An 18,609-nucleotide genomic window follows, 5' to 3' on the forward strand; every position below is an offset into this window, starting at 1 on the left:
CATTATTGCCAGAGCCCAAGATCGTTACTGTCAGCTATACCATCAGTTTAATGTGCATACAATATCAATAGTTAATATTTATACCCACCATGGGCACAAAATAGCTCTAATTCAGTTCCTAGTTACAACAAACGCCACTAATAAAATATAACAACGCGCAATCCAGCTTAGTTTTAAACCTAATTTCGGTCAGTATTATAACAAATTGGACGAACCGGACGGTGACACAGCTTAGAACAACGGATATTTAGTTTCCAATAGCAACGATACAATCTTCCGTTAGAAATCTAGGCTCATGTTATCAGACACGCGATAACACACCTAATCTTAATAAGATGAAACAAATAAATATTCCCAGATGATTGTGGACAAAACTCCCCTTGCGAATGAAGTATCAATATAGTGCAATATTTGCATAATGCAAGGTATCCTGTTCCAATATAGTTTAGATAAAGAAACTCTGACACTGTAAACTTGACCAACCCTTGAATCAGTTGGATGCAGCAACCAGGAACACTGAACATAAACACAAGAATTTTTCGTGCACGAGTTTGTGTTTATCCTGTGTTCGTGTTCAGTCAAAATTAAGTATTAGCTTGTGTCTTCAGTAAAAATGGACAGGCAGGCTGGCCCACTTGGCGAGATCCTGCTCGAAAGAGGCGAGATCTTTCTTAGCGGGATGAAAATATTTTCATATAAACTCTCCCAGCGGGCTGGCCCGGTTGCCGAGGTAGAACCAATTTTTACAATTTTTGATGTTTCTCGGCGTTTCTTTTTATAGTTTTGAACAGTACATGATTAAAAACTAGGTATGTCTTCAATTGTGACGAGTATTCTCAATTCAACACTTGGTTTATTATGGAATAAGGTCAGAGACTCGACGGCAGAAAAATTCAAAGACGGCGATGTAACCGATGCAGAAATTCGAAAGTTTGTCGTACGCGAGTTAAATGATATCAAGTCTAAAATCGATGGCCTTTCCCGATCAACTTTACTCGCCAGTTACGATTTTCTAGAAGAAGGAGTTGTGTTACTCAGTGTTTCTCTTGATAAATCAAATCCCGAGCAGAAAGCGAGCGAAACTCGGGACAAACCGGGTGAACCTTCGAGCGTTATTCAGTCTGGTATCTTAAACCAAGCAATAGAGCTTCCTCGCGCCATGGAAAAGCTTAAAATCAACTTGGACAGAGAGTTTGAAACTGCGAGGGAAAGATTCAAAGATGCGCGCAAGACAGCAACCACTGCTTTCTGGAATGAGGCATTTAGTATCGAAGATCGAATTTTTGCCGCGAAGCTACGAATAGTTTCAGAAATACTGGAACATGTCGATCGTCCTGAGACCGCAATCACGTGCACTGGGTGTTTGTCGTTTTTGAAGAAGCTTCATAGCTTACCAGCCATTCAAGAGATATTCTCGGTGTATTTGAACGGTGGATTCAAATCGTTGTTGAATAAAACTCAACGAGTGGAGAACGTCAAGTCGGTTATGTTAATAAACTATGTGTTGTTTCAATATGTCGGGAAATTCAGCAGCAAGTATTTGTTTGAAGTGCCTGCCTGCATGCCAACGATTGAAGTTCCTGATCGTAGTTTCCACCCAATAAGAAATTGGAAGGAAGTTTCAACAAGAAAGTCTATGGGAGAGGAATTGCCTCATCCTTCCTACGAACAGTTCCTTGATGAAAAAATAATACCCGACTTATCTGCTGTGAACAGTCAGGGGGATATTCTTACATTCCCTGAAACTGAGTCTAGTGACGATATCATGATTATTCATGCGGCAGGAAAAATCAAACGGGTTGAAATACCTGAATTTCCAGATAATTTTTTACTGGCGCTTGCTGTTGATATGAATAACAATGTTTACGTGGTGAGAAGACGTCTGGGTGAAGCATTCATGTTGATGATATTGGATGAGAATTACGATGTAAAAGCAAATCATACATTGGATTTTCTCGAGGACAAAAGTGTCTTTGCTATTATGATCGCGATATGCAAAGACGATGATATTATCATCATCCAAGACGAAGAGCCTCATGTGTATGTTTGTGACAAGACGTGTCAATTGAAATACAAGTTTAAAAGTGACTCGAGGTGGGCATTTTCATTAAGTATTTCCCAGCAGAATGGAATCATGATACCAACAGACGATGGTACGGCGGTTCAAATATACACCAAGGAAGGAAATCTGAAGACAACAATAAAAGTCCCAGAAGATCATAAGGTATGGAGGGTGGCATTTCACTACGAAATTTGTAAAATATTGGTTTTAACCAGGGATAGAGAAAAGCATTCCTATTTCATTCTGTGCTACCCTGAAGCAGGCGAGGAGCTGGAGACTCTTACCTTCTTCTCTAAAGATGGTGATTCATGTTTTCCCAAACTGGTATCCCATCCCAAGGGTCCTGTTGTTGTTGTAAGCGACAGAAGCATCACTTACCTTTAGTGAGATTTAGTATGAACAAACATTTCCTGCATAAAACACAGTAAATACTTGTCTGAAATAGTGCAACTTTGAGTTAACTAAAGCAAACAATAGATGCAGCATGGTTTATATAATTTGTTAGACTTTGCTGAATTACGTCCCATTAAAGTATTCCTGTTTCTTTTGTAAGAGAGACAAGTGTAACTGATATTTAAATAATTTAAATAATAATGTTTTTTGACATTTGCCAACATGGGCAATAAGCTTTTAATGACATTTGAATTAAAGCATATGAATCCTTTTTCATATGACATAATATAGTAAAAACTTTCTTTGGTCTTGTAATAAAAGATCTCACTGGGGCCGGTTGTTCAAAAGCAGGTTAAATTTAACCCTGGGTTAGTGCTAAACCTGGGTTAAAATCCTTAACCCTAGGTTAGCTAAACCTGGGTTAAAACTGTGTTGTTCAAAGCAGGGTTAGCGGTAGGGTTAGTTAACCCAGGGTTAAAATATTTAACCTAAGATTAAATGTATTTTAAGCACTAAATTGGATATAAGAACGTTTTCGATTGGTCAATAAACGAGTGTTACGAAATGCGTATATATAATGTAATTTAGTATTGTTAAGAAATAGAAGGTCAATATAGATGAGGAAATTACTTGGGGCACATGTCACATAAAATGAAGTGTAAAGCAAATATTATTATGACCCTTCGAAATCACAAAATTACTTTTCCTGTCATGAGGTTACAGCCCATGGGATTTTCTCCGAAACAATAGTATGTCGTACAAAGTACAAGTGTCACGACTCAAAAACATAAGTTCTTGGCGGATACTAGTTTATGTCAATCATTTCTTTGTTATATTTTGCTCGGTTAAGCACTTACGTCACAAAACGCTTAATTCGATGAAATTATTAGTAAAATAGTTTATAAGTTGAGATACGGTTCACAGAGTAATAAGTTGATAATTGTACTTTAAGTTAATGATAAATATTTTAAGTTGTGAACAAATTTTAACAGTGATCGATTAAGTAAAAGACCAACGTGACTAGTGCGTCACCGGCCTTAAGTAAACAAAGTATGAGAGCTGGACCGAGCTTCTAACGCCAACCCACACTTACAACCTACAACGCTGATTGGATTGTGTGAATCACACCATCTTGCACAGGGCGTCTTCAAGATCCCCTCAAATTTTATTATAAAAGGAGGCGCACAGCAACAGAACATTCAGTGGACTAAACACGAGAGTGGACTAAAAGGAGTGGACTAGCTTAGTAAAAAGCATATGAAACGTTAAGAAGCTCAACCTGACAGAACGGACGATCAGACAAGAACTCAAAAACGACGAAGATCAGAAGATCAAGTGAAGAGTGGAGAATCCAGAAAAGAAACTGAACATTATTGAACTTTAGTAAAACCATTGTAAAGATCTCCTACCTTGCGCATATACAAATGAAAACTTACTTAACACGAGCGTCAAAACTTTACCCGACGAGGATATATTGTTAGTCGAAAGATTATATGCCGTGAAGGCAGGGTCGCAGAGACGTTGTTTGAACAGCAATTTCCGTGCATGGAATTTTGGAAAGATTCGAAATGAAAGGCCATTTTGTATGATAAACAATGTCGATGTGAAATAAAATTAAGCAAATTATGAACAATCTATTTTAAAATTTCAGGCATTCTTTGATTATTCAAAATTCAAGAACAAACGTAGCCTTACCACTTTTTTGGCATCCGAAACAAATATTTCGATTACGATGTTTCAATTTTTACGGTTGTATTCATTTATCGTGTATTGCATTGAAGCGAAGTTAAATAAATCAATATATTCATCAGCTCAAACCGAACGAAGTCAATCTTAAATAATTCTTTGCTGTCGAAATTATTCCTAAAACCTTTCAAAAGTGTTTAATTCATGACGAATTTCACGTGTTTACGTGTTTCAGCACCTTATTCATCCATTTTTAATCGAAGTTAACCCAGGATTAAAAAGTTAACCCACCTATCTAGCAGGGTTAATTTTTTATCAATTTTAACCCAGGGTTAACGCTAACCGAGCTTTGTGCAACGCAAATCAACCAAGGTTAAAAAATTTAGCCCTGGGTTAGGCATTTTTAACCCTATATAGGTTAGCGTTAACCGGCTTTTGAACAACCGGCCCCTGATAAGTCCACTCTAATTATCCTAGGATTTGTCATTAACTTGGTAACAATGACTATCCAAGTTACAAAAGAGAAAAAAGAAAAAAAAATTTTGTTTGATGTTATTGAATGTCCAGTGTTTCAAGTTTATTCAAACTGCGCCCGGCTCCACCGCGTTACCAGACAACATGGGATGTTAGCAAGGTCTTAAGCTGGTTTTCCACTAGCGATATTTTTCGCGCGAAGCGACATTTTACTTTTGTTCCAGAGCTCTCAACTGCAACCATCTGGAACAAATTGCTCAAATACAAAAGAATAACGTCGCTTCGCACGAAAAATATCGCTAGTGGAAAACCGGCTTTGGAGTTTTTTTCGAAATGGATAAAGTCTGTTTTGGTAGCTGTAGGTTTAGATGTTAGCAAATTTAAAGGTCATAGTGTTCGAGCAGCAACTACATCTATTTTAGCGTCCAATAACTGTAACATTAAGGATATTATGTTATCTGCAGGATGGTCGAATGAACAGACATTTCAACGGTTTTATAATAAACCGAGCGAGGAGGAATTTAATTTTGGCGCTTCGGTGTTAGAGTGCTATACAAACGCGTTAATTGTTCCTAGGATATATAATATACTATTTATATAATATACTTCTCTGTATATCGAGATGTCTTTCCACTTGGTTTTATCACGGTGGCTATAGTTAGAGTGGTTTGTGGATCTCTGCAGCATTAAAATTAAGTCTTGCTGCAAGATTAAAATTTGTTACTGACAGCTTGTTGCTCCATGTTATTTGATCAATAACAAATTTTTAGGAACAGTTCAACTTTCTTAAAGTAATATCACGTTTTTCAAATAATCAATAGCGCTGGGTTGAGCGAGTGGTCCAGTTTTTCGCCTTGCAGCAAAGATTGTGTTAAGGAAAGGCGAATATATTGTTTCTCTTCAAACCACGCTGACTATCCTGGGGCATCGTCGCATGGCGTGGAATCTCAATGGCAGAATTGCACGAACGAGGAATGTTACAGTAGGTCCTTTACTTCGAGCACTTCAATTTATCGGATATCAGTGACATACGTAGATCAGTGGCTGAGAAGTTGTCTTTTCCTGTCGTGACTCGTGTAAGTCGTGTTGCGTGGCGATGTCTTGATCCCACACTGTGTTGACCAGTGTTGGCATGTGCGGTGATGCTGAGTCATTCGGCCACATTTGGGGCAAAACAAATCTTTTAACATTTTCAATGATAGAGACCTTCATCCTGTAAAAATACGAATACCTGCCCGTCCTCCCCACGGACCTCTACGCTTATGAGAGAACCAGTGACACATATATAGCTAGATATAATTGTATGAGTCATTGACTAGAACGCAACCAATGACCTAACCCCGCAAGCTAGCCTTTTCCACCTTCGCTCCACGGCCCACGATGGCTTGGCAGGTTGCCAATAGCCTTTCAGAAATACAACCTCTGAGCTCGTTTATCCTCGTTAAACGCCTATATTTTCTCGTTTCAGCTGCTGTTGCTGGTCACTGGGGTCGCTGGTCCTCTTGGACAGAATGCGATGAAAATTGCAAGCGTCATCGATCCAGAAAATGTTCAGATCCCGCCCCGATACATGGCGGGAACGACTGCTCAGGGGTTGCGAAGGAAGAAAAAGATTGCTACGCCAACAGTACATGCAACCCAGGTTTGTTTTTTGGAACAGATCATTTCAGCTTGGTTAGACAACATCTTGTCTCTGCCTGCTCATCATGTTTGAAGAGCGTTTTAGCTGCTCAGGCGAAGTCTCGTTAAACTAATGATGGAATATTCTCAGTTTTATTTCTTGGTAGATAACTGTGATTGTCCATGTATTGAAATACATCGTTCGACACAACTTCGTAGGATTAGTTTGTTCTTTGATTAGTTTGTCCATGCATGAGGGTATAGGAATAACAGGTCACTATTCTAAACCAGGAGCGGGAGACACAGGAGGGTTGAGGGCCCCTCCCTGGCCTAAAAGTAAATTTGTTCTACCGCCCCGTTGATTTAGACTCAACCTTGTAGTCCCAGCTAGCAGTTTTATTTTGGAGTAAATATGAGGCAATGACCAAAATCATCCAATATCATTCGATACTTTCCAAGCATCTTTGATCTTCGAATGTTTACTTAAAACGGTTTTATTCCTGTGGAAAAACTACTGCTTGTTCACATTCTTACGTGACAAATTTTTGAAAAATTACTGATAAATTTTCATTTAGGTGGAATTTGAAGCAATTCGTGGACGATCTTTTTATTCTGACATGGCTTTGGATGACATCCATTTCACGGAAATGCCCTGTGGTAAGTCGCTACATTCTGGGATAAACATGATCATTTTAGTTCATCGATGGTCCTCAAATTAATGTACATCTCTGATTGACTCTGAAACTACTTAAGGGACCCCCACTGGTTCTTCCGATAGATGAAGGAGGGCCTTTGATAAGACCAACAATGCCTTGATCCTTCAATAAAACATGATTCTCGCGATGGTAGAAATTGGAATCATTTTTTAATGCTAACAGTGGTTTTGCATTTGAAACATTGATTAAACGAGAATGCGAGTTGGCAAACAAAGGTTAATTTTTCTGCATGAGGGATTTTTTTGATGAACTATCAATGCTTGGTCAAACGTGAACAAGAGTTCTATGCGATTTAAACCGAGTTGACTGGCCATTGATCAGAATTTAGGACATCAGATAACAACCGACTTTCACTGTAATTTTTTAAATATAAAATTAAGTACACATCAATGACTTTAGTGTCCATTAACAAAGATAAATATTCAAGTGAACTTTCTACAGTAAAGAGGGGCTCATGTTTTGAAACAAAGATACTTTGTTACAGCAAGCTTATCTTAAACGAGCTTTACAAAAGCTCTTTGTTCAAATGACAATTGTTCGGTTCTTGAAATCAACACACAAGGCAAACGTCAAACACAGCTCTTCGTATATATTTAGGTGTACAACACTTGGGATGTTTTAACGATCGTTATAAAAGAGCTTTGCCAGACTTGATCGCGAATCTCCGGGACAAAATAGATTGGTATGACATGCAAAAGACCGTCAAAGAATGCGCCTGTGTTGCTTATGACAAAGGATACAAGGTATTTATAAAATTATTAAAATACCAGACCAGTGCAAGGCTTTCATGTTTGTCTCAGGCCTCAATAAAGTCAATTATAACTGGACCATCCACAACATGGATATTTTGAACCAATTCCTCTCATGTTTACAGTAATAATACTGCATTGCGTTAACCTAATATAAATTTCGCTTCCATTTTTCAATGAACAAGCATTGACTATGTTGTTATTTAGTATTTTGCTGTGCAGTTTTATGGAGAGTGTTGGGGCGCAAGAAGTATGATTGAATATGACAAATATGGTGCTTCCAACGACTGCTGGTCTGGTGTCGGAAAAGATTTCACGAATTATGTTTATAAATTCACGAAATAAGATACGTTTTATTTTCATTCTATCTATATCTTAGCATTCCCAATATTTTAGGATTAAGCCACTAGTATGTAGGAAATTGCATGACAAAAGTCACAAAGATTGGAAAGAAGAAGACTTGCGTCCGTGCAAATCTATTCTTATAGAGAGTTTACCGTTCAGTATTGTATACATATTTATTTTAATTTTGAATAGAAACAGCCCACTATTGCGTTTAATGATTATTTGAAGCAAATAAAATAATTGACATCTATTAATATTAGCACTGATATCAATACGAGTATCATATTTCTAATGCAGACATCACTCTAACACAAACATATCTCTAATACAAACATCTCTCTAATACAAACATCTCTCTAATACAGACATCTCTCTAATACAGACATCTCTCTAATACAGGCATCTCTTTAATACAGACATCTCTCTAATACAGACATCTCTCTAATACAGTCATCTCTCTAATACAGACATCTCTTTAATACAGGCATCTCTTTAATACAGACATCTCTCTAATACAGACATCTCTCTAATACAGTCATCTCTCTAATACAGACATCTCTCTAATACAGACATCTCTCTAATACAGACATCTCTCTAATACAGACATCTCTCTAATACAAACGTCTCTCTAACACAGAAGTCTCTCTAATACAAACGTCTCCCTATTACAAACATCCCTATCTCTACACTACAGACATTTTAACTTTTGATTGATGTGAAGGAGGAAATAATAATGACGTAATGATGTATGCGTGCTCTTATCTGAACGTCCATAACTTATCTACTTGTTTGCATCTATCAAAAGAAGAAAACTTGGTCGTAATACAGACATCTTTCCAATACAAACATCTCTTTGACATGACTGCACAATTCGTCAAGTCAAGACAGGTTGAAATTCATCCCCAGTTATTATTAAAAAGGACAGGCGTGCATTTATTGAGTTCATTGAATCGAGCCAAGCACAAACGAGAACTCTTGGCTGAGTTAAAACTTCAAGCTGACTTCAAAAGACGGTTTACATTACCAGAAAATCATGTATCACCACAATTAAACCTGGGCCTAATCACACCTGATCTCTGCCAGTCGAGATGCAGAATTTGTAAAGGTACGTTAGGTGAACTGTTATTATTTTATCTCTGTTCTGGCATTACACCAGTTTTCCCACAAGACTTAATAAGTGAGAGGCGAGATTGCCCAACTAATGGTGCTCAAATCTTTCAACCTATGTAGATAACTGTCATTTCACGCTGGAAATACTGTCAGTGGCTCTGTAAATAAGGATGAATATTTACAAAGGACCATCAGAAACAGGAAAAACTGGTATCGATCAATATCATATTACTAGAACGGGTAAGAAATACAAGTGATTCATCATCACAATTTCTCATTATTAATCATCACACCAGATATCACCTTTATTCCATTCGTCATACTCGTTATCCATCGTTGTCCATAATTGTTCACCGTTATCCATCGATCATACATTATCATACATAGCTATTTGTTGTGGTCCATTATTATCATCCAATGTGTATACATATTAATACATTATTATCTCTGAACATCAATTATCATCCCACCTTGGTCACCTGTTATTACAGTTTCTATCGTTCCTCTTTATATTAAAACCATCTGCAACGATGCCAAAGATATTCATTATTGCCAGAGCCCAAAATCGTTACTGTCAGCTATACCATCAGTTTAATGTGCATACAATATCAAAAGTTTATATTTATACCCACCATGGGCACAAAATAGCTCTAATTCAGTTCCTAGTTACAACAACCGCCACTACCAAAATATAACAACGCGCAATCCAGCTTAGTTTTAAACCTAATTTCGGTCGGTATTTTTAGCCATTATAACGACTTGTTTCATTTTCGCATTTCGCGGAAAACCGGACGGTGACACAGCTCAGAACAACGGATATTTAGTTTCCAATAGCAACGATACCATCTTCCGTTAGAAATCTAGGCTCATGAGATCAGACACACGATAACACACCTAATCTTAATAAGATGAAAACAAATAAATATTCCCAGATGATTGTGGACAAAACTTCCCTTGCGAATGAAGTGTAAATATAGTGCAATATTTGCATAATGTAATATCCTGTTCCAATATAGTTTAGATAAAGGAACTCTGACACTATAAATTTAACCAACCCTTGAATCAGTTGGATGCAGCAACCAGGAACACTCAACTTCGACACAAGAATTGTTCGTGCACGAGTTTGTGTTTATCCTGTGTTCGTGTTCAGTCGAAATTAAGTATTAGCTTGTGTCTTCAGTAAAAATGGACAGGCTGGCTGGCCCGCTCTGCGAGATCCTGCTCGAAAGAGGGAGATCTTGCTTAGCGGGATAAAAATATTTTCATATAAACTCTCTCAGCGGGCTGGCCCGGTTACCGGAGTAGAACCAATTTTTACAATTTTTGATGTTCCTCAGCGTTTCTTTTTATAGTTTTGAACACTACATGATTAAAAACGAACAAACGGTGGCAACGTACTTTACTAAATGCTGATACTAATGTAATATAAACTTCAAACAAACTTCAAACGCAAAGCCAATAAAGGCGTTGTAAATAATCTCTATCCCGACGACAAGTTTATCCCGTTTCCCGGCTGGCCCGCTGACCTAGTTTTAAACCTAATTTCAGTCGGTATTTTTCGCCATTATAACGAATTGTTTCATTTTCGTATTTCGCGGAAAACCGGACGGTGACAGCTCAGAACAACGGATATTTCGTTTCCAATAGCAACAATATCATCTTCCGTTAGAAATCTAGGCTCATGTGATCAGACACTCGATAACACACCTAATCTTAATAAGATGAAAACAAATAAATATTCCCAGGTGATTGTGGACAAAACTTCCCTTGCGATTGAAGTGTAAATATAGTGCAATATTTGCATAATGCAATATCCTGTTCCAATATAGTTTAGATAAAGAAACTCTGACAATGTAAACTTGACCAACCCTTGAATCAGTTGGATGCAGAAACCAGGACTGAACACTCAACATCTACACAAGAATTGTTCGTGCACGAGTTTGTGTTTATCCTGTGTTCGCGTTCAGTGAAAATTAAGTATTAGCTTGTGTCTTCAGTAAAAAAACTCGTTATGTCTTCAATTGTGACAAGTATTCTCAGTTCAACAATTGGTTTATTATGGAATAAAGTCAGAGACTCGACGGCAGACAAACTCAAAGACGGCGATGTAACCGATGCAGAAATTCGTAAGATTGTCATACGCGACGTAAATGATATCAAGTCTAAAATCGATGGCCTTTCCCGATCAACTTTACTCGCCAGTTATAACTTGCTAGAAGAAGGAGTAGAGTTACTCAGTGTCTCTCTTGATAAATCAAATGCCGAGCAGAAAGCGAGCGAAACTCAGGACGAACCAGGTGAACCTTCGAGCGTTATTCAGTCTGGTATCTTAACTTACCAAGCAATACAGCTTCCTCGCGCCATCGAAAAGCTTAAAATCAACTCGGACAGAGATTTTGAAACTGCTAGAAAAAGATTCGAAAAAGCACGCGAGACAGCAACCACTGCTTTCTGGAATGAGTCATTTAGTATATCGAAGATCGAATTCTTGCCGCGAAGCTACGAATAGTTTCAGAAATACTGGAACATGTCGATAGTCCTGGGACCGCAATCACTGGGTGTTTGTCGTTTTTAAAGAAGCTTCATAGCTTACCAGCCATTCAAGAGATATTCTCGGTGTATTTGAACGGTGGAGTCAAATCGTTGTTGAATAAAACTCAACGAGTGGAGAACGTCAAGTCGGTTATGTTAATCAACTATGTGTTGTTTCAATATGTTCGGAAATTCAGCAGCAAATATTCGTTTGAAGTGTTCGCCTGCATGCCAACGATTGAACTTGCTGATCGTAGTTTTCACCCAATAAGAAATTGGAAGGAAATTTCAACAAGAAAGTCTATGGGAGAGGAATTGTCTCATCCTCCCTACGAACAGTTCCTTGATGAAGAAATAATACCCGACTTATCTGCTGTGAACAGTCAGGGGGATGTTGTTACTGTCTCTGGGTTTGTGTCTCGTGGCGACATCATGATTATCCATGAGACAGGAGAAATCAAACGGGTTGAAATACCTGAATTTGCAGGTGATATTTTAAAGGCGCTTGCTGTTGATATAAATAACAATGTTTACGTGGCGAGAAAACGTTCAGATGAAGTATTCATGTTGACGATATTGGACGAGAATTACAATGTAAAAGCAAATCATGCATTGGATTTTCTCAAGGAAAAAGATTTTTCTCTAGTTGAGATCGCGATATACAAAGACGATGATATTATCATCATCACACACAAAGACCCAGACCCTCATGTGTATGTTTGTGACAAGACGGCTAAATTAAAATACAAGTTTAAACGTGACTCGAGTGCGGCATTTTCATTGAGTATTTCCCAGCAGAATGAAATCATGATACTAACAGACGATCATACAGCGGTTCAAATATACACCAAGGAAGGAAATCTGAAGACAACAATAAAAGTCCCAGAAGATCATAAGGTATGGAGCGTGGCATTTCACTACGAAATTTGTAAAATATTGGTTTTAACCAGGGTTAAGGAAAAAGATTCCTATTTCATTCTGTGCTACCCTGAAGCAGGCGGGGAGCTGGAGACTCTTACCTTCTTTTGTAAATATGAAAATTCCTTCCTTGGCCTCATTACGTATCTGTTATCCCATCCCAAGGGTCCTGTTGTTGTTGTAAGAGGCAGAAGCATCACTTACCTTTAATGAGATTTAGTATGAACAAACATTTCCTGCATAAAACACAGTAAATACTTGTCTTAAATAGTGCAACTTTGAATTAACTAAAGCAAACAATAGATGCAGCATGGTTTATATAATTTGTGAGACTTTGCTGAATTACGTTCCATTAAAGTGTTCCTGTTTCTGTTGTAAGAGAGACAAGTGTAACTTATATTTAAATAATTGAAATAATAATGTTTTTTGATATTCGCCAACATGGACAATAAGCTTTTAATGACATTTAAAAGCGTATGAATTCTATTTCATATGATATAATATAGTGAAAACTTTCTTTGTTCTTGTAATAAATGATCAGGTTCTTAACATAATTTAAACTTATGAAACCACCCCTGGCTAAGCTTAGAGCTATGAATCATATTATTAGTGGGTATATTGATGGCTTCTATCTGCAGGGTGATACATATGCTAAGTGTGCTACAAATGTTCTTGATACAGTTGAAGAATTTTAGTTATTTTACCATACTGCCTAGATCTAGTTATCCATCCTGATAAGTTCACTCCTTCCCCTTCTCAAGAGGTAATTATTCTAGGATTTGTCATTAACTTGATAAGAATGACTATCCAAGTTACAAATGAAAAAAAAAGGAAAAAATTAAAACAATTTGTTTAATGTTATTGAATGTCCAGTGTTTCAAGTTTATTCTCTTTGTAACATATATATATTTATATATTTATATATGCTAAGTGTGCTACAAATGTTCTTGATACAGTTGAAGAATTTTAGTTATTTTACTGCCTAGATCTAGTTATCCATCCTGATAAGTCCACTCCTTCCCCTTCTCAAGAGGTAATTATTCTAGGATTTGTCATTAACTTGATAACAATGACTATCCAAGTTACAGCTTACAAATGAGAAAAAAGAAAAAATTAAACAATTTTTGTTTGATGTTATTGAATGTCCAGTGTTTCAAGTTTATTCTCTTTGTAACATATACGTATATTTATATATTTATTCCCTAAACTCAGTCCAACAAATTACAACCTTTTCATTTCAAGTCTCTGTCCTTCACACCCACTTATCAATCACAACCCTCCTAACAACTTATTAAATATTAACCCCATCATTAATAATATCAACCTTATTACATAATGTAACATCCAGCAGACATTCCTATCCAGCAGGTAGCCAAGATTATTGGTTACCTAGTCTCCTCCTTACCTGGGGTTCAGTATGGAACTCTTCATTATAGGTACCTTGAAATGGATAAAAAAGATGCTCCTAAAAGAGCTAAGGGTAATTTTGATTCCTCTATGACTGTCTCTGAGGATGGCTTGATAGAGTTACGATGGTGGGTCCATCCATCTTGAAGAGATTTTAGATTTCTTTTGGTTCAACACTTGGTTTATTATGGAATAAGGTCAGAGACTCGACGGCAGACAAATTCAAAGACGGCGATGTAACCTATGCAGAAATTCGTAAGATTGTCGTACGAGAGTTAAATGATATCAAGTCTAAAATCGATGGCCTTTCTAGATCAACTTTACTCGCCAGTTACGATTTTCTAGAAGACGGAGTTGTGTTACTAACTGATTCTCTTGATAAATCAAATCCCGAGCAGAAAGCGAGCGAAACTCAGGACGAACCGGGTGAACCTTTGAGCGTTATTCAGTCTGGTATCTTAAACCAAGGAATAGAGCTTCCTCGCGCCATGGAAAAGCTTAAAATCAACTCGAACAGAGAGTTTGAAACTGCGAGAAAAAGATTCGAGAAAGCGCTCGCCAACCACTGCTTTCAGGAATGATGCATTTAGTATATCAAAGATCGAATTTTTGCTGCGAAGCTACGAATAATTTCAGAAATACTGGAACATCTCGATAGTCCTGAGACCGCAATCACTGGGTGTTTGTCGTTTTTGAAGAAGCTTCATAGCTTACCAGCCATTCAAGAAATATTCTCGGTGTATTTCAACGGCGGAGTCAAATCATTGTTGAATAAAACTCAACGAGTGGAGAACGTCAAGTCGGTTATGTTAATCAACTATGTGTTGTTTAAATATGTCAGGAAATTCAGCAGCAAGTATTTGTTTAAAGTGCCCGCTTGCATACCAACGATTGAACGTCCTGTTCGTAGTTTTAACCCAATAAGAAATTGGTACGAAATTTCAACAAGAAAGTCCATGTGAGAGGAATTACCTCATCCTCCCTACGAACAGTTCCTTGGTGAAGAAATAACACCCGACTTCTCTGCTGTGAACGGTCTGGGGGATGTTCTTACTGTCCCTGGTACTGGGTCTCGTGACCACATCATGATTATCCATGAGGCAAGAAAAATCAAACGGGTTAAATTACCTAAATTTGCAGGTAATATTTTACTGGCGCTCGCTGTTGATATGAATAACAATGTTTACGTGGTGAGAGGACGTTCAGGTAAAGCATTCATGTTGACGATATTGGACGAGAATTACAATATAAAAGGAAATCATACATTGGATTTTCTCAAAAACACCAGTGTGTTGTCTTCAGTTAGCATCACGATATCCAAAGTCCAAAGACAAAGTCTTTCATAACGTTGTGGCTATACTGTACGAGTTTCGTGATTGTTGATAAATTATGAAGTGTTTTTTAAGTGGTTTTATTCTGTTTCTGCTTGTTTTAAAATTAGTTCTTAGGCAAAAACGCTGGGCGCATTATAGGTAGAAAATTGCCCCCTCGACAATTTTTTTGGGGACGATAGGGCTGTTGAAGTCACAATGTTACAGTGTTTTGTCTACCACAATCTCATTTAGCTACATTACTTTAAATATACTGATATTGCCGTTGATGTAAAGCAAAATGTGTCAAATACGCCGCCAAATATGCGAAAGTTAAGAATTATTTGAAGATATGGCTATATTATAATAAGAAGTTGAAAGGGCAAAAGACTCCGACAAAAAAAGTTTGTTTTATGTGGCGAATTCCTATTATGCAATCATCTTATTATGCAAAATTGTTTCGCTTTCGTGAAATTAAACAGTATACTTCAATAACAGTAAAACGAAAGCATGTTGTTTTGAACGAAATATGCAAAATCAGAAGGCAAACAAACTACGAATAAAAATGACAATTGCAAGAAAGTAAATTAAAAAGTGTTGTTTAAAAGATTAGACTAAAATTCCTTCAATTCGCTCCAAGATTGGCTTCAACACAGGGCCGCCGGAATTATCGCTCCTGTTCACATAATAATTATAGAGTTTTCTTTAATTGGCGTGACTGCATGTTGCAGAAGGTTTGTTGTAAAGCATGCCGAGTGTGTTGTAACTGTGGAATTTGAAAATCACTGAGCGGATTCGCGAGAACGGCTTTGCCCATGCAATAAATTTGAAACTGAGGATATGAAAATGACGACATGACGCGTAGGGTTTAAAATCCCGTCCATGCATGCACCCACGATCCCTCGTATTTATTTAATTGATTCCCAATCGACTTTTTAACATAAAATATTGTTGACATAAATATTTTAAGGTAAAATATTCTTCCGTTTTCAAATTCTTTGGCATCGTGTAGACGGGTCCTAGCTTATAGTTTTGCAAAGATTATTTCGCTGCATGTTCCGAGATTAAATTTAGAAATATTCAAAAACTTTTGTAAGCTTTTTCAAAAGTCCATGATATTACGCTACTAGGAAGAGGAAGTGCTTCACGCGGGCCGGGAAGGCTTATGCAGCATGCCAGCAATCATGATCATTATTCTATACATCGCTTCAGATGCGTCCCAGCATCATATATTCATGTTCACATACCGTAAAAACAATCAATTTGAAAAGAAATGAATAATGTAAAACACGAATATATGAATAAGTCCACCCCACTTACAAAGCTGGCGACGCCAGTGCATCGCTTCCTCCTCGTTGCGTGAAGCCAACTTTAAAGCCATGCTGAGTTACGTCTTCATAACTATCGTTATATTTGCTGCGAAACGTTTGCCTTGGCAGTGCAAAGGTAAAAAAGATTCATATTTATTAATTTTATAAAAAATTCCACATTCAATCGACCGGTATGAAGTTATATAAGTTGTAATATGTAATCATGTTCATATTGGTATAAATAGGCTACTTCCGTTAGGGTATGGGCGGCCAACGTTATATACTATACAAAGTGAGTGCAAAAATTATTATTATATTGGGAGGTATAGAACTTCGTTTAACTGCGTCGAGTTGGACGCGGAATTATTATGGATAGTCATAAGCTCGGCATTTCGTTCATATAAGCCTGGGTACGAATCGTATACAACAAATCGCATAATGTAAATGCATGCGCCTTTACAGACCTTAAACTCAGTTAGTTAGTAAGTAGCTAGCATTGCATTAGGACACATGGTCAAGAAAACGAGGACAAGGAAAAAGATTTAAAACAATAAAATATCAAGTCCACCGAGAATGAAATGGTTCTGGCGTCCAAGTCAAATTTTACCATTAGCTTTCGGAAATTCGTTCATTTTCTACACGGACAGCTATCAAGTCAGTCTTCAGGTTTCCGCTCAAAAAATTTAGCTTCAGACTCGGCGATACGCCAGGATTTACGGCGACTTTTAGACATGCAGATAGTGTCGTATAAACATGTACCGGTACAGTCATGCAAACGTAACACTTTAAATTCCGCCCCGAACAGAATTTAATGAATATAGTGGCATTTGTCCTCCTTTGCATTCGTCAGAATGATAATTGCATCTAAATATGCCTTAAGTGAGGTCTTCGCGATAGCGAGCACGGAGCCTTTTTAAGAAATTATAGTAGGGGAAGGGCACATTAAACAAAAAGGAAGTTGATATTTAAAGATGCAGAAGTTGTGAGGAGGGGATCATTTTCAAACCACGAGTCCTAAACAACTGGAGGTTCCCCTTCTCCCCTTAGTTATATTGTTAAGTAGGCCCAGTCTAATGCCCCGTCAGTGATCTGCACTTTTCGTTTTGTTAAAGTTCCTATATCACTTGTGGGATCATTACGGATTTGAATACAGCTTGAAAAATTAGTTTATAAGTTCTACAAACCTTTTGGATATAGTTAAATAGTTTTGGAAATATTTACATCTAAACATGACGATTTGCCTATATTCCGTCGTACTCGCTGCCTAGTACTCAGGAACCGAGTTCTTGTCAAACATAATATGATCAATTGTAGTTTTACCCCGATCTTCCAATAACGTAAAATATTTTGAGAAAAACTCGCCCAGTTGCTACAACGCACCGTTCCCGCATTTTTTTCTTGAAAAGCGCAAACCATATCGCCAGTGAAACTCTTCATGTTTACATTATAAAAGACGGCGTGTTTGCAAATCATTCCTGAGCCCCAGTCCCCCCAATCGAGGTATTTTAGAAACTATTTATTTATATAAAAAAGGTTGTAGAACTTATAAACAATTTTTTTAAGCCCTATTCAAATCCGTAAAGATCCCACAAGTTATATCGGTACTTTAAAAAGACCGCATGTTATATATATAATGTTATTTATATTCCATGTGCTTTTTCAGAATATCCGGTCGAACATTTCATATCCTTTTTTAGTTTAAAAATTCATGGCGTATACGAAGCATGTCTGACAGGTATCTGGTCTGCAAAAAAACAGGTATCCGGTCTGCAAATTTCCGGTCTGCAAAAAAAACAGGTATCCGGTCTGCAAAAAAATAATTATTAGCTGCGTCAGAATGACGCCAGTTCATAGTTTTGCCGTAGATATTATTATTTTCCTTTCTTATCGAGTCAAAATGCATTGCGCGCTTACTATCCTGCGGGTTGCAACCCAAAGAAGGGCAGATGCGCAAGCTAATCTGACAAACGACTAGCT

General features: G+C 37.4%; 1 protein-coding gene across 1 annotated transcript; it reads left to right on the forward strand.

Annotated features, from left to right (window-relative positions):
- The first annotated feature begins 811 nt into the window (after positions 1-811).
- LOC114529947 lies at positions 812-8,241 on the forward strand. The gene is made up of 6 exons (XM_028551514.1): positions 812-1,798; positions 5,602-5,691; positions 6,084-6,257; positions 6,811-6,892; positions 7,549-7,694; positions 7,908-8,241. The coding sequence occupies exons 1-6, from the start codon at positions 812-814 to the stop codon at positions 8,043-8,045; spliced, it is 1,617 nt and encodes a 538-aa protein (XP_028407315.1). The 3' UTR covers positions 8,046-8,241.
- Positions 8,242-18,609: the final 10,368 nt, after the last annotated feature.

Source organism: Dendronephthya gigantea, unplaced genomic scaffold, assembly GCF_004324835.1.
Source record: "Dendronephthya gigantea isolate DGI-Jeju-01 unplaced genomic scaffold, DenGig_1.0 000058F, whole genome shotgun sequence".
Lineage (NCBI taxonomy): Eukaryota > Metazoa > Cnidaria > Anthozoa > Malacalcyonacea > Nephtheidae > Dendronephthya > Dendronephthya gigantea.